The sequence below is a fragment of the Erythranthe guttata genome, chromosome 5, assembly GCF_056151865.1.
Source record: "Erythranthe guttata isolate IM_541 chromosome 5, IM_541, whole genome shotgun sequence".
NCBI classification, from domain to species: Eukaryota; Viridiplantae; Streptophyta; class Magnoliopsida; order Lamiales; family Phrymaceae; genus Erythranthe; species Erythranthe guttata.
Window position 1 is genome coordinate 9,981,573 of NC_142537.1, and position 23,353 is coordinate 10,004,925.

Genomic DNA, 23,353 nt, shown 5'->3' on the forward strand with positions numbered 1-23,353 from the left:
GCGGCTATGTGGTGGCAGATCTAGGGTTTCGTAGTGAATAAAGGCGGATATGGTGGCTAGGGTTAGGTGGCTGCAAGTGGCGGCGCGCGGCTGCTAGGTAGGGTTTGTGACGGCGGAAGTTATTTTTGCTTTTAGGGTTTTGGAACAGTAAACCGTAGTAGACCATAGTACACCGTAGTACACCATAGTGTAGCATAGTACACCATAGTACACCATAGTATTTCATAGTCTACTATAATATTCACAACAGATAAAATTTTAAAAAAATATATGTAAATTGAATAAAAACACGATTTTTTTTTATAATTTTAAATATTATGTACGAAAAAAAAGATTTTTTTATGTTTTTTATAATAGTGTAAAAATGATATAATTAAATTTTTATAATAATGAAAACAATACGACATGGAAAAAAATGTGTTCTATGTAAAAAGGAATAATAAAAAATGCTAGATGCAAAAATAAAAATATTAAATGCCGAATTAATAATGATAAATACAGTTTAAATATTATTTGATGTAGATTTAATTTTTTATTGTGAAGGGCATTTTTGGAATGAAATTTATAAAGGATGTGAAGCAAAAGTTTAGTTAGACTTGTCATTTAGTTCTAATAAGTTTTGTCACTAGGGACTTATATCTTAAGACCCTAATATAATTATCGTTTCAAGAAATTCAAATCTCAAAATATTGAGAAGGGTTTCTAAGATGAAAATGTTATCTACATCTGTGTTTCTCTTACTGCCACAAATAATAAATAAATAATGAAAATGGACACTCCTTGTTTTGAATTCAAAGTTGCAAAATTTTTAATATTCTATTAGGAAAATAAATAACATATAAAATGAAAGCAAATCTGGACAGATAATAAATGTCCAAACAACGCATGTATCTTTACAATTCGTAGATGATGAGGAAACACGGCAATAACGCACGCGAGTCAAACACATGTAACTCAGTACCATTTTCAACACTCACTGAGTCGTACCCAACTCGATTATCTACCAACGAGCCAAATCCGAGTTGCTCACAAACCCGACCCGCTATGACCCGGCAAACCAGCATAGCCCACCTCCCTCTTCCTCTTCCACCGCCGGCTTTGTCATGAGCAACTCCACTTCCCGAATATGTACAAACTGCCGCACCAGCTTTGCTACCACCATAGTTGGCCCACGCGCCGCAGCCAACCTCGTACGCGCCGAGGCAGTAGAATCTCATGACCTCATTCCCGTCGGCTACACACCGCGCGTGGTCCTGAACGCCGTCCACTATGTCGGCGGAGATCACCCAGCTGGATTTGACCCGTTCCCGGTACTCCTCGAACCGGGTCAGGGTCCGGGTCAGATTCTGGATCTTAAACACCATTTCAACATGACCGGAGAAACTTTTGTCCCCCCAGCTGGTGTGAAAGATTATCTCCACCACATTACGCGAAGGGTGTCCTTGAGGAAGCTCCGTGAGCGAAGGAAACAAAGAAACGGCGCTGCTGGACCGGGTTCGGATCGTTGGCAGCTGGTGCGGGTCAGGTTCGTTTTTATTTGAATCAGGTCGTTTAAACGGCGGCGTTTGTGGCCGTTTGGGTTTTGATGGTATGGTGGTTTCAACTACATCTTTGAGACTCTGAACGCGGTTTTTGCAGTGGGATAATAATAATAATGAATGGTTATGGTCAACGACGACGTCGTCCAGTGCTTTTGACTTGCATTGCAATGACTTCATCCATCTTCTCGCCATTTTTTTCTAGCTTTTAGACCGCTCTCTCTCTCTCTCTCTCTCTCTCTCTCTCTCTTTATTCACTTTCTCTCTCAAGACTCAATATATACGTATTTAGACGTATCTATGCTCGTAAATGCGTATGAATATATGATTTAATGTGACTTGATACTCATAAACGTTGTGTGTTTATTGTGTGTGTGTGAAAAAGAGAGAGAGAGAGAGAGAGAGAGTCTTGAGCTGGAAAAGAAGAAATGGAGAAGACATGGCATGGCGCGAAAATAAGATAGGAGAACGAGGTTATTACTAAAATACCCCTGCCAGTACATGAGAATTACCCACGTGGTAACAAAATCCCGAATCCATTAATACGCACTGGAAGTAGAAGATTTTATTAATGATTATGAGTGGGGGAAAATGGAAAGGTTTGAGAAAAAGCTTAATTATGAGTTAGGTCTTTAATTAGATCATCGTTTCTCGTGGATTTTTATATGATTGTACTCCCTCCTTCCCCCAATATTTGACGTTTTGGCATGAATTACTTTTTCCAAATTATTTGACGTTCTCTATTTTCAATAGAGAATTCATATTTTATTTCCTGTTTTACCCTTAACATTAATTATTGTAACTTCTAATTTTTCCAGTCAATTTATCTTTGTTCAATAAGCATTCAATGTAAAGGTAATTATTGAAAGGAAATTAAGAAGTCACAACTCACAAATAAGAATCAATCTGACGGCAATACAAAAAAGTGAAGAGGCAAAAATGAAGAGTGAAAAAAAAAGAGTTGAAAATTTTATGAATGTTGAAGATTCTATGAATTCAGATATAGAACCTTTGTTGGAATTATTTCCATGCAAGAAACCTTTAAGAGATTTTGACTTGAATGTGGTGGGAGATTGTGGATTTGATTTGAACAAATTTCCTGATGAAGGAGAAGAATCTTTTGAGGATGAAGAAATTAATAAAATAGTGAGAATAATGCTGAAAATTTATCTACCAAATTTTTATTAAAGTGTGATTAGTCAATCCCCCTTCCATTTTTTTCTTTCTTTTTTACAGGCCATTTCGTGAAGAAGAGGAAGGAGGAAATGCTGCATGTTCACTTTCTTTTATGTTTTGTTGTTGTGCATGGTATTTATCATAATTTAATATTTTAATAATATTGGACCATTTACTGGGGAAGTATATCAGATTCTATTTTATCTTTTGTACATTTATCTCTCATTTATTTTTTTCTTTCTCCATTTCTTATAAATAATTTAAAAACCAATCTGCATACTCATGGATTAAATTTTTTTACACAGTACTATTAATCACCATCAGAAAATAAATAAATTACACTGTACTGGTAAAACATATAATATTGTAATCACCATCGAAAATAAAAATTTAACCTATATACCTAAGAACATCTTGAACTAATTCAAGATCGCATTTCATTCGAGTAGGAAGCCGCCCCTCTCTTTCTAACGTTGCTTTTTTAATATGCGGCATCTTGTACTTTTGAGAACCTCTTACTCGCATAATCTCTATCATGCACAATTGCAATGTAAGAAATATACGATTGGACTTGATTGCCGGAAAAGTTTCAAATGCATGCACAACTGCATTGACAAGCTGATCGACCGTTTTAGGCGACTCCTTGTATTGTATTGATTGAATAGCTCTAAAAAATCCAAGGTCTAGAACATTCAAATCTGGAGAGTTTGGAGGTTGACGCATCAAACGAATATCAAAACCATCTCGTGTTGCAGCTAGACGAAACTCCTCATCATTATGATCGATATGTGTTCTTGCATTGTCTTGTTGAATAAATATTGGACATCTTGAATCACCTCTTGGCCATTTTTGCTTGATTGCAGGTATGACCTTTTCAATAAAGTATGACCTTATAACGTTTTTATTCACTGAAGATATTGCCTTTGTCTCGAGTGTACCGGCAACTCTATTTATACTAGTTCTTTTAGCAGCTTCTTGCGTAACAAGAGGGAATACACCAATTTTTCCAGAGAAAAGCTCATTTCCTTGTTCATCAAACCTTGGTCGGGCAATAGCAACTAAAAACATGACCTTTGCAATGAAATTCTTACTTTTACAAGTGCGCAACGGATCTTCTTCGTCGGGTAATAAGTAGTAATGCTCTGATTTCTTTGTCATGTTGAACCACTTCTCGTCGATATGAACAATGTTATACATCCCGTTGAAAATTGGATCATGTTGAATGCTAGCGCTATCAAGCATAGACAAACAGAATTTCAATCGAGATATTTTATTTTCTTCATTTAAAAATGGCTTTATAGAATTTGAATGGCGTCGTATTTCTCTTGATTGTAGACGCCTAAACAGTGTGCTCTTCGACGTGTTTAAAGAGTGAGCAAAAGACTGCAATGTTGTGCGTTTATGTAAAGGGACCGCTCGGATTTGATCATCGCTTATTTGTATTCTCTTGCGACCACAATTTTTTGTCCTTCTATGAGATACATCATCACACGTACCATTATTTGATTGCCGCCAAATGCGTTGAATAGTTCGTATCGAAACATCGAATTGTGTTGCCACCATTTTTGTCGCCCCTTTCGGCAATTTTCCGTTAAAACTTTTCTGTTGTAGCAAATTATATACGGCTCTACGCTCATTATTGTGTAAATGTTTTACGTTTCGTGACTGTAACGATGCTCCATTAGCATTCCCAGTATTTATGTTTTCATCTATTTATAGAATTGCAAATAAAGAAAAATAGAAAAGGCATGAGGACATGACACATAAGTTTCGTAAGACATATTGATAAAATAAAATAAAAATACCTGTAGTGAATTCATCTTCCAAGGATGTTTGCAGTCCCATATCCAATGGTACATCATTTTCAACAGATGGAGTAGCATTTAGGTCTAAAATTGGAGAATGTAGATTGATATTTACATCATCTACAAATTCTAAAGCAGCCAAATTTAAATCTGGCAAACTCATTGATTCGTGCTCTTGTCTTTCACTCTCATTACTTATATGAAAAAGTGATACCTCTGTATTTAGATCTATTTCGATTAAAGGTTCTCCCATTTTTTTAATCATAGAAATTAAAGCAAATCCTTAATTTTTATAGAACAATTTTGGTGGGAAATACATGTATTTGGTTTGATTGAAATTTTAAATTTTATTTTATGGAGGGTGATTGAAAATTTCAAATTTGATTTCTAGATGTGATTGCAATTTGAGTTTTAAAATTTTGTTCATCTTCATCACTGGTTTAGTAATGTAATGGAATAAATAATGTGTTAATTGAATTTTAATTTTAGTTGAGATTAAAAGATTATAGAGACACGTAAGAAAATAGAGAAAATGATGGGAATAAGTTTTACACGGTTAATGAGTCAATAAGAAAATTAATAGCCAATTAAGAAGAGAGAGAACTAGATAAAAGGGCAGTTTCGGTTTTTCCTATCAAATTAATGACTAGTTAATGGAATTCTTAATCCATGTGCAACTAACTTAAACGTCAAATATTGGGGGAAGGAGGGAGTATTTTTTTCAATTAATATTTGGCTGCGGCTATATGTAATACTCATTCCACTTGTGTAAGACCAAATTAAAGAAAGATTCCAAAAGATTCTATTTTATTAAGATGGAATGATAAGTATGCCCATAAATTAAATTGGTTTTTTTTCCTCATGTAAGACCAAACACAAATAATGAGAAAAATACAAAAATTGACACCAAGGTGTCGAAAAACTATGTTACAAATCGACACTTAAGCGTCGAATTTCATAGGTAACAATCGACATTGACATGTCGAATTTATAGCACAAATTCAAATGTCGAATTTTATACCTCAAAATCGACATCTAAATGTCGAATTTTATACCTCAAAATCGACATCTAAATGTCGATTTTTACCTGTAAAATTCGACCTGTACATGTCGAATTCGTTTGCGCGGGATTTTTTTTGGAAAATCGATATTCTAGCTAAAAAACCCATAAATGCATACATTCTTGGGTTCTTCCATCGTAGAATCTTCTATTTTGATGTCTTCTGACTCCATACTTGCCATCTTTGTAAGATTTGTTGAGTTTTGATGATTTTGAATTTCTAGGTTTTGTGGGTTAATGGAGGAGGAAGGAGAAACGTCTTGTGGGTTTTGGAAGATGGAGAAGATGAGAGTTGGTCTTGTGGTTTTGTGGTCCTGTGATAGGGTTTTTTGTGTTTTTGAATTTTTGGTCTTGCATATTTGGAATTTTATATTTGGAATTTTTTATTTTTTTATTAAAAAGGGTATTATAGCATTTATACATTGAAAATTTTAATTTGGTCTTGCACAAGTAGAATTAGTCTTGCATATAGCCGCAGCCTTAATATTTTTGTATTTTTTTATGTATTGGCGGATTTGATAGTGATATCCAACTTTAATTAGGATCATGTGCGTGAAATATATTTAGGCTGCGTTTGACAGAATTAAGCGCTGAACACTGAATACTGAATACACGACTGAATGGTTAAGATCAGTATCTGAATACTGAATACAAAATAATTGAGTTTGTTTGATAACTTAAAATTTATTGTATCTGAATAATGTAATTTTACTATGTTATCCTTCAAAGTATTGAACATATATTTATTCACTAATAGAATCATCAATAAGATCTAAATAGAAAAATATAATTATGACGATTGTAATATTATATTATATTTATGGCAACTTACGACCACTCCTGAGTTAATGTCAAATTTCATACCGTTTAGCGTTTGGTTCAATAAATAACTAAATTACCAAATATATATATATATATATATATTAAATATATATGTATTCAATTCGATTTGATCGGTTTACCGACCAAATGAATACCCCTAGGTAAATTTGGCATCGTAAGGGTGGACATGTAAGACGATACATAGTTGAGAGGGGTGGTTGTAATTATGCAAACAAATGGATTTTTTTCGTATTTATACCTTACCTTAGGGAGTGGGCCGTAATTTGCCCATTATATTTATTTGGAAAAGGAAAAAAAAAACTGTAAACTAAATTCTATAATTCTGAAAATAAATTTGTAAAATTTAAACATAAATTTGGTGGAGATTTATTGGATGAAGGTGATGGTAGTGGTAAATAGATAAATTGATTATTTGGTTTTGAACATGACGACCAACAAAGAATTTAATGGGGATACTTTTGTCTAATTTTTATTCAGTCCATCACTGAATCATTAAGTCCCAACTATTTTACTGAATCGATAAGCAGTAGATGGTTCCGGTCAGAGTTGCATAACAAACACTCTTAATTAGTCCGTCTCTTACCGAATCAGAAGCTAAGTGCATTCAGAGCTCATTAAGAGCCAATCAAACAGAGCCTTAATTTATGGTATTAGAAAACTTCATGCCACAAGAATTATGGTACACTAATTTCTGGTACTGTTAATTTTTTTTAGGGGCTTTGATATTGGTCCTAAGTGACAAAATTTATAAGAACTAAATAACAAATCTAATTAAATATTTGCTTCACATCCTTCGTTAGTTAAATTCATTCAAAAAATGCTCTTTCCCTACAAAATTCGAAATTTACCTTAGGTAAACTCAAACTGCATTTATAATTTTTTTTACTCTGAATTTAATATTTTTTCATTTTTCCGTCTAACATTTTTAAATTTTATTTTTGTAGTATACCGGTAGTTCCTTTTTTTTTCTTTCGTTATTTTAGCATTTTATACACTATTATAAAAAAATTCTTTTTTTTACGTAACATTCAAAATTATATATATATATATATATATATATATATATATTTTTATTTTTTATTTTTTATTTTTTATCTTCTATCAATACATGTAGTTATCTACAATCACTGTAGTCATTATCATGCTTGTAGGCATCTAAATTTGAGTTTTACTTCATCGGATATTGTCTGGCTATTTATATATGGATGTTCATATACAGTACATCAACTTGTAGTATACTACGGTGTACTATGGTAACTATGGTGTACTATTCCAAACCCTAGCCGCGAACCCTAGCAGTCGACGCAGCCGCCGTGAAACCCTCGCAACCAACAATTGCAGCCACCGCACCCGTAGTCACCTACCTTCTTTTGAAAGCCCTAGATCTGGAATTTTGAACCCTAATGTGTGCCTCCACGCAATCGTTGCCCTAAGTACGTTCTCAATAACCTTTAACAAATTGAATAAAAATAACAAATTAGATCTAAACCAAGCCAGAACTGTTTAAAATAAATCAATAAAAACATATGCAATTAGTCAAAATATACTTTTAATCACAGATCTATACAAAAAAATGAAGAAAATTAGCAAATCTTTATAAAAAAGAATAAGAAAAACCTGCTCCCTCCGCCATACAACACCCCACCGCTGCCGCCTCCACCACTACTTCCTCCGTCGCTACCCTCCTGCTCTCTTGGTCGCCGACCTGTGTTCTTGATCGAGAAGTAAGATAGAGATGTAAGAGAAAAAGAGATAGAGAGAGAGATTGACATACAAAAGACTAGAGATAGGGGGAAAGAGAGAAAAGGAGAGAGAAGACGAAAGAAGAGAAATAAATCTGAGATGAGAAATGTGATATATGTAAGTTATACGATTTAAGGTATAAGAGCAAGATAGGGATTAAAAAAAAATTAGGGATGTGGGTAATATATTATTTCAAACTAGGGATTTAATTAAAAAAATGAATTTTGACTTGTCATTTAGTTCAAATTAGGTTTGATTTGAGGGACTCATAGCATATTAAACCTTTTTTTTAATTGTACATTTGGTAGATTGTGATCTATGATTCTCCTCTATATGTGTATGTGGCGAACCCAAGATTCCAGTCAAGGTGTTTGGAATTTAATATAATAAAAATTATAACAAACATAAAATATGTAGAAAACAAATACACCCCTTTTTAGGAGTGTGCACGGGTCATAAACCTGTGCGTTCTAGCAAAACTCGCCCTCCTCTCGTTAACTAATGGTTCTTGATTTTAAGGAATCAAATTTGTGGGTTTTCGACGAATTTATGATAGACGGGTCGATGGTAGGACCCAATCTTCACGGGTCGAAACCCATCACTCATCACAATTATATATATATATATATATATATATATATATATATATATATATATATATATATATATATATATATATATATATATATATATATATATATATATATATAAACAATGTTGGGGGGACGGGTTTCACGGGTATTTAAACAATGTTAATTCGTCTTAGACTAAACCCGCTGATCTTCTCCATTTTAGGACCCAATCCTATTGATGGATCTATCAGTCCGGTCCTAGTAGGGCTATTTTTACCGAGTTTGACGGGTTCAACGGGTTGATGGGTCCGACTTGGTCACCCCTACCCCTTTTATATAAAATAAATAAATTCAGTTTATCCTTTGATGAAGTGATACGAACCTCGCAGAACTTGTTACGAGACCCTAATATCTTACGCGCAAGCAAGATCGGAACGTCCAAAGAAAGGACTCAATTGGCGGAATTCGTAACATTGACCCCGTAGCTATAGAGAGCTAGAAACCAATATTATCAAGATGAAAGTATTGACCCCGTGATTATTATGAATCAGAAACCAACACTATATCACTAAGAATAGTTCACAAGAATCCACTCGCAAAATATCCAGAAGAGTTGTTGAAGAACAACGAAGGAGAATTTTAATCTCTCAAATTAATGCTTAAAAATCGTCTGAATAATAATGAACCTAAAATAACATATTTATAAGTGTCAAAGAGACCTAATCTAACAAGGAAAATAAATCATAATAACTTATCTATTATAAGGAAATAACGAAATTAACTAAATCTAGTCCAAATGGGACTCTAAATAGCAAGAAATAAATTGTCCAATAATAAAATACGAAAATTAATAATAAGCATCTTTTCCAAGTCACGTCTTCTCGGCTGGATGACTAGACGGGCTCAAGTCCTTGAGCTCGGCTTGCTTCACAATCTAGCCCGATAATTCGCTCCAATTAAGTTCAGCTAGGATCGAACTAGACTTCTTCAATTCTTCCTTTCGGAGCTCGTGTTCTACTAAGATAAGCATGGCTGCTTCAATGCGCTTGGCCCGAGCTCGCGTAATCGGTCCTCTTGGCACATGCAGCTCGTCCAAGTCATCAACTCTTTCATCCAGCTCGGCACTACCTCGCGTAATTGGCTGGATCGCATCATCCTCCCCCTCTTGAAAAGGATTCTTCCTCGAATCTGAACATACATCAAACGGAGATAGGTCAGAAACATTAAATGTCGAACTAACTTCATACTCACTTGGAAGGTCGATCTTATAAGCATTATCGTTAATCTTTTCCAGCACTTGGAAATGTCCATCTCCTCGTGGCTTAAGTTGTGAACATTCACTTATTGGGAAACCTTTCCTTTCGAAAATAAACCCAAACCCATTCTCCTTGCTGAAAGGCAAGGTGCTTTCGCCCCTTATTAGCTCGGTTCGCAACTTGCTCATTTCTCTTCACAATGTGCTCGCGTGCTTCTTCATGGATTTTCTTCACTAACTCAGCCTACGCTTCCCATCTAGACTAGAAATCTCATAAACAGGTAAAGGCAACAAATCCAAAGGAGTTAGCGGATTAAAACCATAAACAATCTCAAAAGGTGAAAACTTTGTAGAAGAATGCAACGATCTATTATACGCGAATTCAATAAAAAGAATACATTCCTCCAATGACTTTAGGTTTCTTTTAAGAACAACTCGCAATAACATACCTAAAGTTTGATTAACTACCTCGGTTTGACCATCGGTTTGTGGATGACAAGTAGTAGAAAAGAGTAAACTCGTACCAAACTTAGCCCACAAAACACGCCAAAAATGACTAGGGAATTTAACATCCCTATCACTAACAATAGTACGAGGTACCCCATGCAATCACACTACTTCGCTAAAGAATAAATTTTGCTACATGCGTAGCATCATAAGTTTTATGACATGGAATGAAGTGTGCCATTTTAGAAAAACAATCTACCACAAAAAAAATAGCATCTCGACCTTTACTAGACTTCGGCAACCCTAAAACAAAATCCATTGATACATCGGTCCAAGGGTGATTAGGAACAGGTAATGGCATATATAATACATGTGGTTTAGCCCTAGATTTAGCTTGCCTACATGTTAGATACTTCGAACAGACCCTCTCAACATCTCGCTTCATACACGGCCAGAAGAAATGTTCTTTTAAAATATCTAATGTTTTAGAAACACCAAAATGCCCCATTAAACCACCTCCACGTGACTCTCGCACAAGTAATTCACGAAGCGAACAATTAGGCATGCAAAGTTTGTTATCCCTAAACAAATAATCATAATATTGTAGAATTTTTCAGAAGTTCATTTTTGACATGCAGAAAATATATTAGCAAAATCATGATCGTTCACGTACAGCTCGTTAACATGCTCAAAACCTAAGAATTTAGCACTAAGGGTCGACACGAGAACATACCTACGAGATAGTGCATCAGCTACGACATTATCTTTACCTTGTTTGTACTGTATCACAAAAGGTAATATCTCGATAAACTCCACCCACCGAGCATGTCTTCGGTTCAACTTGCCTCGAACCCTTAAGATGCTTTAGAAACTCGTGATCTGTGTGGATTATGAATTCCTTAGACCACAAGTAATGTTGTCAAGTATCCAAAGCTCGCACCAACGCATAGAGCTCTTTGTCATAGGTCGAGTATTTCAAGGCTGCGCCATTGAGCTTCTCGCTGAAATAAGCGATAGGTCACTTGTCTTGCATAAGCACTGCACCAATACCAATTCCATAATCATCATATTCGATTTCAAAAGTTTTAGAAAAGTCTGGTAAGAGTAATAAAGGAGCAAAACTTAGCTTATATTTCCAAGTGTGAAATGCATTCTCTTGCGCCTCGCTCGCCCCACTTGAAGCCAACCTCCTTCTTGATCACCTCGGTCAAAGGTGCTGCAATTGTGCTGAAGTTCGGTACAAATCTGTTGGGATGTGAAGCCTAGGAGTAAATGAAAATTCGCAAGAGGTTCTAGATTAGCCGGTTTTAATTTTATTAACATGCTTTGATTAGATTCGTTTAAAGCGGAATAAATCTAATCTAGCAACTTACAATTTACGCGAGCATATTCGTTTCTATCTTCGGTGCACGAACGAGGATCCACACCAAGCCTTCAATCCTCGAAAAAATGCTGTCCAGAAATTTACAGCCCTCTTCGTTCACCTATATCTCCGATATGGTTGATTTGATGGAGAAACCCTTCGGCTGTATTATAATATTATGGGTTGGAAAGCTACTTTATAAATTTCAAGCCTATCGGATGAACGGTTGATTTATGGTGAATTTCTTCGCAAAACTGCTCAAAAATTTCGGGAATAATAGTTTGCTCTAAAAACCTATAATCTTCTATTGTATATCCCGGATTAATAATTATTCCACAATGGTGGACTTGTACTTGAAGACATCTAAATCTATAATCGAGAAACCTAGAGAGAAAATAAGAAGAGAAAAAATATAGAACCCCTGTAAATTTTCTCTTCCAACTTGAAATATAGAGCCCCTGTAAATATCTTGTTGGTGTTGGATTTTGTTCCACAATTTCTATACTTTGCAACCAATGAAGTTTGGAGACTCCATTGGAGATGCCCTGAGGAACAAGTTTGGAGATTTTGCAAAAAAATGAAAATATAGAGCCTCTCTAAATTTCTTGTTGGTGTTGAACTTTTTTCCACAATATCTATATTTTGCAGTCCCGTGGAGTTTGGTTACTCCATCGATATTTCCCTAAGGGCAACTCCAATGAAGTAATCAAATCGAGTCTCTAAAATCTGTTTTAGAGACCCATATAGAGACTTGGAGAACGGTAGAGTCTGTAAAAAAAAAACTAATTCCACAGTAAGGGGCTCTATAAATTTGAGTCTCTATATTATGTTATGAATTACTTTATATCGTAATTTGATTAAATGATCAAATTTTATTAAAATAAAAAAAAGTTACGTAATTTAATTTTGTAGAATCTACACCCGGTGAAATACATTATTTTAATAAGTAACTATTTGTAAATTTTCCTTCAAATAATATTAGTTTTAATTATAGTATTTCATATTGTAATGATTATATATATAAGGCCAAATGTCATTTGTAATCCCTTAAGTATATATTTCGTCTCATTTACAATTTATTTTTTTAATGCATCAATTCATCCCTCACTTCCTACTATTATCTCAAATTCATCATTTGTTAATTGTTCCGTTAGCAACTAATAGAACTTTACGTCAGAAAAATGGGAAGTTTCTTATTTTAAGTGTATCTTATCTTATATATTAAAAGGAAGATATTTTGATTATAACCCTAGACCTAACTAGGGACAAATTTGTCAATTACTATTTCAACAGTTTTTTTTTTTTTTTTTTGAAAATTATTTCAGCAGTTTTTTTTCCATTTGATTCGATCAATTATTTTGTAATTTTGTTTTTCCGTCCAATATCTTTATTTTCTTATTTTCTTGATTTTTTTATTAGGTACACGATAATTTCCTACTTCCCTGCATATCAGTTACACGTTCTGCCACCATCGGAGAACAAAACACAGCACTCACAAAAACCGCTATAGAACTGAACAATAAATTCGGATGAAGAGCTACAAACGAGCAAAAGTATGCAAAACTATATTACTTTTAGCGCAAGTAGGAAGTCAGTTTTTATTTTCAGCGAGCTTTTTACGAGGCCTGCAAATTTCTTTTGTTCGTTTCAAAAAAATCATATGCTATATGTTGTTTTACTTCTACCAGTTTGTTTTTGTGCTTCATCATGTTTCTATTGAATTTATTTTACAGCCTGTTGCCATGTTTTGCAGGATCAAATTAATATATAACAAACATAGGTAGTTTTTACTATCCTAAAACTACTACCTTTATTGCTTTGTATTATGATGTGCGTGGGTTCATATAATATATATAATATACAACTCTGTTTGTTGCTCTTTTTATTGCTGTGTAGATGCGATTTTTATAAATATTTCATCCAATACTGCAATATAGGAACTTTGATCTTCATATAGTTTATTTCTTCGCTAATTTATTGAGATTGCAATTGCAGGTTTTTCACTTCTTTTGAAAGTAAAGAGCTAATAAGAAGTCTCAAAGTATTCTTGAGGAATGTTTGAAGTTATTGCTATTTTATTTTGGCCTTACTATAACAGATTATTATAGTTTCTCCAGTTGTGGAGATGTTTTATGAATATGCCTAGAAGGTAGCTTCTATCTTGAGGATTCTAGATGAGAAAAAGAGAAATTAAATACAAGAAAAATGAGTTTTAACCACATTAATTTGACAACATGCAGGTAAAGTGTGTTGTAGTATTACATATTTCACAAGACGCTTTAAAAACATGTTGTTATTGTTAATTAAAAGTATTTGACAAGACGATTATTGAGAACGTTGTTAGAGTGACACACGACAACATACATTTGCACCTTGTAATATTTGTTTCACAAGACAACATGTAATTGCATCGTGTGATTATTAATTATTTACAGAACAGATGTCCGCAAGTTGTAAATTTATAATCTTATAAAAAAAGGAAATTGTAAATTTATAAGTTAAAAAAATTATTTATTTAATAAAGAAAATAAAATTCACGTAATTTAACTCACTCCCTCTCGCCTCCACCACTTCCAATTCCACCATCGTTCCTTGCTCTCTTCATCGGCCACAACTACGAGAAACCATAACCTCCACTTCCACGTCGTCCTACTCAGGTAATGTCTCTCTCAATCAGACCTTCTATTTGTAGATCTATAATTTTCGATTGATGCTCAAACCCTATTTAGGGATTTTAATTTTTTTTTTTCTAAAATTGAATCGAAGTGTTCTTTGGATTTATTTTTCTAATTAACTTAGGGTTTCTCGTGAAAATTTATCGCAGTAGTGTAAAAATCCCCAAGTTTGTGCTCTTCGGTATTGATAATACAGATGGTATATATGGTTTATTTTTTCTGTGTATTGAAAAGTGAGGCTTATTATAGAGTAACTATTTCTGTTGCAGGTGCGAGAACCCATTTCTCAAGCAATGCTGCCTTATTTTTGCTTGTATGATTGGGGTTAATATATATTCTTAAAATGTCCCTTTATTAGCTCGGCAAGAGTGAATTCTTTTATGAAGACTAGCTTTCCAACGGGCAAAGGGTACCATTCATTCCTAACATTCCGGTTGTTGGTCAATAGTGACAGACTCAAACAGCCGGTACACTTTCCAGCTCGCAACGGCTCAAACTGGTGGGGGCTCTCTCTATTTGCTTGCAATGCCGGCTCCTTAGTTGATGTAAAATACACTGTGGTTTGTTTAATTTCTCTAAGTTTTAGTTTTTGTGTTGGTAAAATTCATTTATAGACTATGAACTTGATGGATAACTTCTTTTTTTTTTTGCAGGTGTTACCTAGTTAGAACTTAAAAATGAATGTATGCTACAATACGTATGAGGTCAGAGAAATAGATGCATAAGTTCGATGCTGCAAACGCTAAAATCTTTGTATTGTTGGAATTCTATTTAATCAATTATGTCATTTTGCATGCTTTAATGTTGAATTGTCTAGTATATGAGTAAAAATATCAGTCAAAATTGGAGCATCTTAAATTATATTTTTAATAATGTCTTGTTTGATTGTCTATTTTGTTCTTTAATTTATTCTTTCGTCTTGGAAGTTATCAAGTGAGCAGGGGTTGATTTCCTTTTTTTTTCTTCATTATTTGATAAAATTCTGTAACACCCTGCCTTTCCGGTAAAATGATGTTATTTTATTTTACCAACTCTATGTGCATATTTGTGAAATTAGAATTTTAATAATTCTTGCATGATTAGTATTTACGTGAATTAGATAATTATGTGAATTATGTGCTTAGGTAATATTTCGAGATATATGTCGAAATATATTATTTTCATGAATTAGGATTTTTGCATATGAATTTAAATGAGCATTTCATCATATTTATGCATGCACAACATTTTAGAAAAAAATGAATTTTCTCATGCATTTTAGGATTTTTAATTTATTTAGAAAATTTGAAAATCCTCCCCACATTTCTTGAATTTTCGGACACCACACTCACACACACACATGATTTTTAAATTTGCATATTAATTAGTATTAAACATGCATTAGTGTGGTTGTACTTTGAGCATAGAAAGAAATACCCAAGCCTAGCCCCCTACTTTATAGACTAGGCATGCTTTTCACTCCACTTTAAGTAAGACCAAAGGTCTTTCTTCTTCTCCCTTCTTCCTCTTCATTTCGGCAGCCACACCACCACCACCATAGCCACCACCTTCTCAAGCTTGAACCACCCAAGAACCACCACCACTCCTATTTTCGAAAATTGCAAAATCACCCCCAACCCACCTAAAGATTTAATTGCCAAGAAGCCCCTCCTCAATACTTACCCATTAAGGTTGCAAGCCTCCCCACTCTATAAATAGAAACCATTACCAAGTGTTTTCTCATCTCCCCACTACAATCCTAAGAAATCTCTCTTCTCTTCTTTCTTCTTCCATTTTCGAAATTAGTAGTAGAAGAAGCTCAAAATATTTTCTTCAAGAGATTCTTGAATTTGAATGTAAGAGCTTCATCTCCTCTTTTATTCGAAAATTTCCTCTTCCTTCTTCATATTGGTTTGTAATCTAACTCTTAATCTCTTCTTGTATTAGAGAGAAAAGAGCTAACAAATCCTTCCCCTAAAGAGTATAGGTGAGAATTCTTGAATTCTTGCTCAAGCCTACAACACCACTAGTATTTTCGGTTTTTATGTATTTTTATGTGTTTTCATTGTTGATTCTTGCATATTATGTGATTATATGTTTTAGATGATGATTGCATGTTAGTGTTTTGAAAAGATAGCTTTATTTTTGAAACTTTGTGATTTTTTCGAAAATTGGGGAAAAATGTTTTAAATGGCTTATTTGGCTTAATTAGTACCTTGCATGTGTTGATCTAGTGTTTGATTGTTGATTTTGAAAAGAAAATCAATTTTTGGCCTAGCCATGAAACTTTCAAAAATTTGGGGAAAAATGTTTAAATTGCTTTATTTGGCTTAATTAGTGCCTTGCATGTGTTAATCTAGTGTTTGATTGTTGATTTTTGAAAAGAAAATGAATTCTTGACTTGACTAAGGAACTTTCGAATTTTTGAGATAAAATACTTAAAATGGTTTATGTGGTTTAATTGCTACTTTGTATGTGTTGATCTTGTGATTGATTGTTGTTTTAAGGCCTTGCATGTTAAGATTGGTGATTGATTGTTGATCTAAGGTCTTGCATGTTAAGATATAGTGATTAATGGTTGATCTAAAGTCTTGCATGTTAAGATCTAGTGTTTTCTATGAAAAATGGTTTAAGAACTAAGAGTTTGTGCTAATTTGATTTAAAATACTCTTGCATGTGAAGATCTAGTGTATTTGCTTGAATAAATGTAAAGATGGAAGTCTTGAATTTTATTCTTGTAAAAATGCTAGATCTAGTGAACTTTGATGTTAGATTGTTTTCGCATGTTAAGATTTCGGTTATTTCTATGTTTTTATGACTAAATGATTTTGTGAAACTTTATGTGTATTTTCTATGTGCTCATATGTGCTCTTGCTTGCTTATGTCAATCATTGGGTGTGAGGATGAGAGAAAGGTAAGTAGAAAGGGTGCATGGGTGGGTGCATTAAGTGTCATGAATTTTTAAAAAAGATAAAGCTATGTTGGAAAGTCTTTCGAGGTTACGGTAAATTTCTCGGGCACGGCGAGCCGGTACCGTAGGGCCTAGGGGTGGTTTGATCCCACGTAGTTAGTCATGGTTCGAATTATATGGGGTTATTTACCGGTAACTTAGATTGACTCTTCCGAGGGATTCCCGACAATTTTTCATGTCATGCATGTTGCATTATGGTGTTGATGATATAGGGGGAAAATCTCACTCTATGGTCTTGGGACCGTAGGGTTATAAAGGTGGGAAATTCCTTCTATAATCTTCAATACGTGTCATGGCATAGGGTTATAAAGGTGGGATATTCTCACTCTATGGTCTTGGGATCATAGGGTTATAAAGGTGGGAATTATCTCACTCTATGTGTGTGGCAATTATGTGAATGAAGAACGCCGACGAAAAAGGGAAGTATATGATTGTTTTACTTCATGTTGTATGTTCATGTATAAGATATATGTACGTATATATATATATATATATATAGATATATGTATGCTCTATGTGCTATGTGTATTCGATATTACTTCAAGATTCTCATTGAGTCCTCAAAGACTCATATAGGTGTTGTATGTTTGTAGGTATACCCGATTTAGGGCCTGAGGGGTGAAGTTGGGAATCGAGCTCGAGAATCGGAAGGAGATCGTATGGAGGGGTTGTGGATAGTGTTGGCTCTCAACTTAGTCATGTGGTTTTATTTGTATAATATGCTTGTAAAAACTTTTGATACGGTCTTAGGTATTTTCTACCGTTCGCTTCCTCCGATCGATGGGAATTATTAAAAGACGATAAGTGTAATAATAACTAGGATTACCCTATTTTGGATAATTAATCGATAATCCGTAGCCTTTTGTAAGCGAAAGCAAAATTTTCACTATTTATATGCATGCATGCTTTCGACTAGTAATTTCTTCGTGTTTTGTATCCATGTTCTAAAATTATTTTCACATAGGTGCTCTGCATCTCTGTTCTCATCATATTGATAGGTCTTGTGCATGATTTGGGTAAGTATTTATTTGGTTATGATTTATTTCTCACTACTGCATTGAAACACGGTCATTCGGGTGTTTTCTGGTATAACTGGAGTTTTACTCACTCAAATGCATTGTTTCCACTTGGAAAATGTTTTAAACTTATTTTTCTGCCTTGGGGTAAAATTTGGTAGTTTTTGGGTCAGTGAGGAATTTATTATGAATTTTCAAAACTCCCTCCCCTGTTCTGGATTTTTAAACTGAGTGACTGTGCCATTTTATTTATTTCTCCTAAATGGCCATGCATCTTTTAAAACAATTTTAACTGAGTGATCTAGACCTGTGTTAGATGGTATGGTATAATGTTGGGGTTATTTGCATGAGTAGTTTAAGAGGAATTAATTTTTAAAGCTTCTGCATTGAATCTGTCCGCATTTGCATTAAGTTCATCATGCCTAGGTAATTTCTAGTCTTGCATGTAGTATGCTTTTGTATTAAATATTTGATTAGGGTTTAGCAAGCTGTGCCCTCTCTCCCTTTGATTTAAAAAGAATTTTTTTTTTTACGTAAATTTTATATCCACAAAAATCATGTTTTCAAAAGTCTTCCGCTGAGATTACATATAATAAGGGTAATCGAGAGAGGGGTGTCACAGCAGACGTGGTATCAGAGCAACGATCCCGGAAACCTCCATACGACCTAAAGATCTTCACGATTCTCAAAGCACGACTCCAACTGAGCACTCGGGCAGGTATATGTTTTATGTGAATTTTTATGGCTAATGTGAATTATTTGTATATGTTTAAGTATTAGAATGTCGGGAGCAAGAACTCGAGCTCAAAATGCCGCTAACGATCCTCACAATCAATCTCGTACCATCCAAGACCTCACCGCCCTCGTACGAGAACAAAATGAACAAATCAACCGCCTTGTTAACCTTCAAAACCGAAACCCTCCTCCACCTCCTCCTCCCCATCCCCAACCTAGAAATACAGCCCCACAAGCCACCTACGAGCGATTTTTGAAAATGCATCCTACCGAATTCCACGGCGGCCCAAGTCCAACTGTTGCCGAAGAATGGATCAAATCCCTCGAAGTTATTTTCGAGTACATGGTGATGAACGACAATGACCGAATCCATTGCGCACTATTCTTGTTGAAAAACGAAGCCCGAAATTGGTGGGAAGGCGCAAAGAGTGGGATCGATCTAGCAAATACCACTTGGGAAGCTTTCAAAGTTCTTTTCTTCGAAAAGTACTTTTCCAAGAATGTCCGAGCACAAAAGCTTAAGGAGTTTCTCGAACTCAAACAAGGAAACCTAACCGTTGCCGAATTCACACGCCGTTTCGAGCAAGGAAGCCTCTACGTACCTTTCATATCCAAAGACGACATCGAAAAGATGAATCACTACCTAAGAGGCCTCAACCCGATAATCAAGCGCGACGTTCGACAAACCTCTACCTCTACCTTCCGCGGAGTAGTGGACAAAGCCTTGGAAGCCGAACAAGATGAGATGGAAATACGACAATGGAGACCTCCTCACGATGCCTCTTCTCGACCATGGAAGAAACCGAACCTCAAAAACTCCAAAGGAAAGCAACCGATCAACCGAGTAACCATGACCCCGAGCAACAAGCCCTTTTGCCCCAAATGCAAGCGAGAACACTCAGGCGATTGTGTTGCCGGAACCAACCACTGTTTTCGATGCAAGAAGCCCGGACACATGGTCCGAGACTGCCCTATCGCCCCGAGACAAGTGCCGGGACGAGTATTCGCCATGACAAGAGACCAAGCCGAAGCTGACCCGTCAATGATCGCAGGTACCGTTAATGTGTATAATAATTTTGTGTATGCCCTCATCGACTCCGGATCAACTCACTCATTCATCTCAAGTACCCTTGTTGCCGAACTCCGCCTAGTCCGTAGCCAAGCCGATGCCTTGTTTAGCATACTTATTCCTTCCGGTGATGAACTTAAATCAAATTTCATCATCAAAGATTGCCCTATTCAGATTCATAACCAAACCCTAGCCTCCGATCTAATCATCCTACCCATTAAACATTTCGAAATAATCCTCGGAATGGATTGGTTATCAAAATTCGACGCCCAAATCAATTGCGCCCACAAAACCGTTCGTTATTCCTTACCGAATGGAAGTTCTCTCGAATTCCGAAGCTCGTACAATCCGTCGATTCCTATCATTTCCGCCATCAAAGAGAGCAAACTTATTCAAAAAGGACATCTATGTCATTTGGTCGACATAGTGGAAGCTCTCAACGAAGATAAAGCCGACGTTTCCAAAGTGCCAACCGTTTGTGAATTTCACGATGTCTTTCCCGAAGATCTCCCCGGTCTTCCGCCCGATCGCGAAATCGAATTCGAAATTAACTTGATCCCCGGTTCCGCTCCTATCTCGAAGGCACCTTATCGCATGGCGCCGTTAGAGCTAAAGGAACTCAAGGACCAAATTCAAGATCTTATCGACAAGAAGTTCATCCGCCCTAGTTTTTCCCCATGGGGTGCTCCGGTACTCTTCGTGAAAAAGAAAGACGGAACTCTCCGGATGTGTATCGACTACCGAGAACTCAACAAGGTCACCGTCAAAAACAAGTATCCATTGCCACGAATTGACGACCTTTTCGATCAACTTCAAGGCTCCACGGTCTATTCCAAAATCGACCTTCGTTCCGGATATCATCAATTGAAGATCAAGAAGGATGATATTCCGAAAACCGCGTTTCGGACTCGTTACGGCCATTACGAATTTGTAGTGATGTCGTTTGGTCTAACCAACGCCCCAGCCGCTTTCATGGATCTCATGAATCGAATCTTCCGCAAATATCTCGATCAATTTGTGATCGTATTCATCGACGATATCTTGGTGTATTCAAGAAATGATGAAGAACATCAGAATCATTTGGAAATGGTGTTCCAAACCCTCCGAGAGAACCAACTCTATGCGAAGTTTTCCAAATGTGAGTTTTGGTTAAGACAAGTCCACTTTCTTGGTCACGTAATTTCCAAGGAAGGCATAGCCGTCGATCCAAGCAAAATTGAAGCCGTTTGTAATTGGTCAATCCCTCGTAATGTCGGAGAAATCCGAAGTTTCCTCGGTCTCGCAGGCTACTACCGACGGTTCGTTCCGAACTTTTCCAAGATAGCCGCTCCACTCTCTCGTTTGACCCGAAAGGAAGTCAAGTATCAATGGACTCCCGAATGCGAGTCTAGTTTCCAAGAACTCAAGAAGCGATTAACCTCGGCACCAATCCTCGCTCTACCGGATAAGACCGAAAACTATGTGGTCTATAGTGACGCCTCCAAGCACGGGCTCGGAGCCGTCCTAATGCAAAACGGGAATGTAATTGCCTATGCCTCTACACAATTAAAAGACTACGAGAAGAATTACCCGACGCACGACTTGGAACTCGCGGCAGTCGTGTTCGCCCTCAAAATTTGGAGACATTACCTTTACGGCGAAAAATGTTCGATCTTCACCGACCACAAAAGTCTCAAGTACTTCTTTACTCAAAAAGAACTCAATATGAGGCAAAGAAGATGGCTTGAATTAGTCAAGGACTATGATTGCGAAATCCTCTACCATCCCGGTAAAGCCAACGTTGTCGCCGACGCTCTTAGCCGAAAATCCATGTCCGCCTTGATCATTAAACCACCGCTCGAATCAACTATCAAGTTCGCTCAAGACCATGATGATCAACTTGTCAAAATCCGAGAAGGCTTAGCAACCGGTCAAAATTCAAATTTCTCAATGACCGACGACAACATCTTGAAATTTCAAGGGAGAATTTGCATTCCGGCGAACAAAGAGATCAAAGGATTAATTCTCGACGAAGCTCACAAAACGCCCTACTCTTGCCATCCGGGTGAAACCAAAATGTATCAAGACTTGAAGAAGTTGTACTGGTGGCCAGGCATGAAGAAGGATATAGCCAAATATGTATCCGAATGCCTAATTTGCCAACAAATCAAAACCGAACACCAAAGGCCCGGTGGACTTCTACAATCCAACCTTATTCCCGAATGGAAATGGGAAAGAGTAACGATGGACTTTGTTCAAGGTTTCCCGAAGACTCTTAAAGGATCCGATTCAATATGGGTGATAGTCGATCGCCTAACTAAGTCCGCACACTTGTTACCGGTCAAGACCACTTTTAGTCTCGAAAAGTTGGCCGAACTCTATATCGGAGAAATCGTCCGACTCCATGGCGTTCCGATATCAATCATCTCCGACCGAGATCCTCGATTCACTTCCAAATTTTGGAAAAGATTGCACGAAACGATGGGAACCCGTCTAGCCTTTAGCACGGCATACCATCCCCAAACCGACGGACAATCAGAAAGGACAATCAAGACCCTCGAAGACATGCTTCGAGCATGTATAATGGATTTTGGTGGTAATTGGGAAAGCCGTCTACCTCTCATCGAATTCTCGTACAACAATAGCTTCCAATCTTCGATCGGAATGGCACCTTACGAAGCCTTGTACGGAAGAAAATGCCATTCTCCAATCCATTGGGACGAATTAGGAGAGCGAAGATTATTAGGACCCGAGCTAGTCCAACACACCGTCGATATAATCAAGAATATCCGAGAGAAAATGAGAACTGCCCAAGATCGCCAACAAAAGTACGCGAATAAAAGAAGGCGAGATTTGGAATTCCAAGCCGGTGATCACGTATTCTTAAAAATCGCTCCGCTCAAAGGAATCATGCGATTCGGAAAACGAGGAAAGTTAAGCCCTCGATTCATTGGACCCTTCGAAATACTCGACCGAGTTGGTGGCCAAGCCTATCACCTCGCCTTACCGCCTCAACTATCCAAAATCCACAATGTCTTTCACGTCTCCATGCTCCGAAAATATATCCCCAACCCTAACCACATCCTTGAAACCGAACCCCTTGATTTATCCCCGAACCTATCCTTTA

General features: G+C 36.2%; 2 protein-coding genes across 2 annotated transcripts; both read right to left on the reverse strand.

The window, feature by feature from the left end:
* Positions 1–803: 803 nt before the first annotated feature.
* LOC105972127 (uncharacterized) lies at positions 804–2,111 on the reverse strand. Its single transcript, XM_012997069.2, has one exon. It carries the CDS (start codon positions 1,731–1,733, stop codon positions 894–896), a length of 840 nt encoding a protein of 279 aa, XP_012852523.2. The 5' UTR covers positions 1,734–2,111; the 3' UTR covers positions 804–893.
* Positions 2,112–3,104: 993 nt separating this feature from the next.
* On the reverse strand, positions 3,105–4,772 carry LOC105956860 (uncharacterized). Its single transcript, XM_012980773.2, has 2 exons — positions 4,520–4,772; positions 3,105–4,423 (listed from the first exon to the last, which is right to left on the reverse strand). The coding sequence occupies exons 1-2, from the start codon at positions 4,770–4,772 to the stop codon at positions 3,105–3,107; spliced, it is 1,572 nt and encodes a 523-aa protein (XP_012836227.2).
* Positions 4,773–23,353: the final 18,581 nt, after the last annotated feature.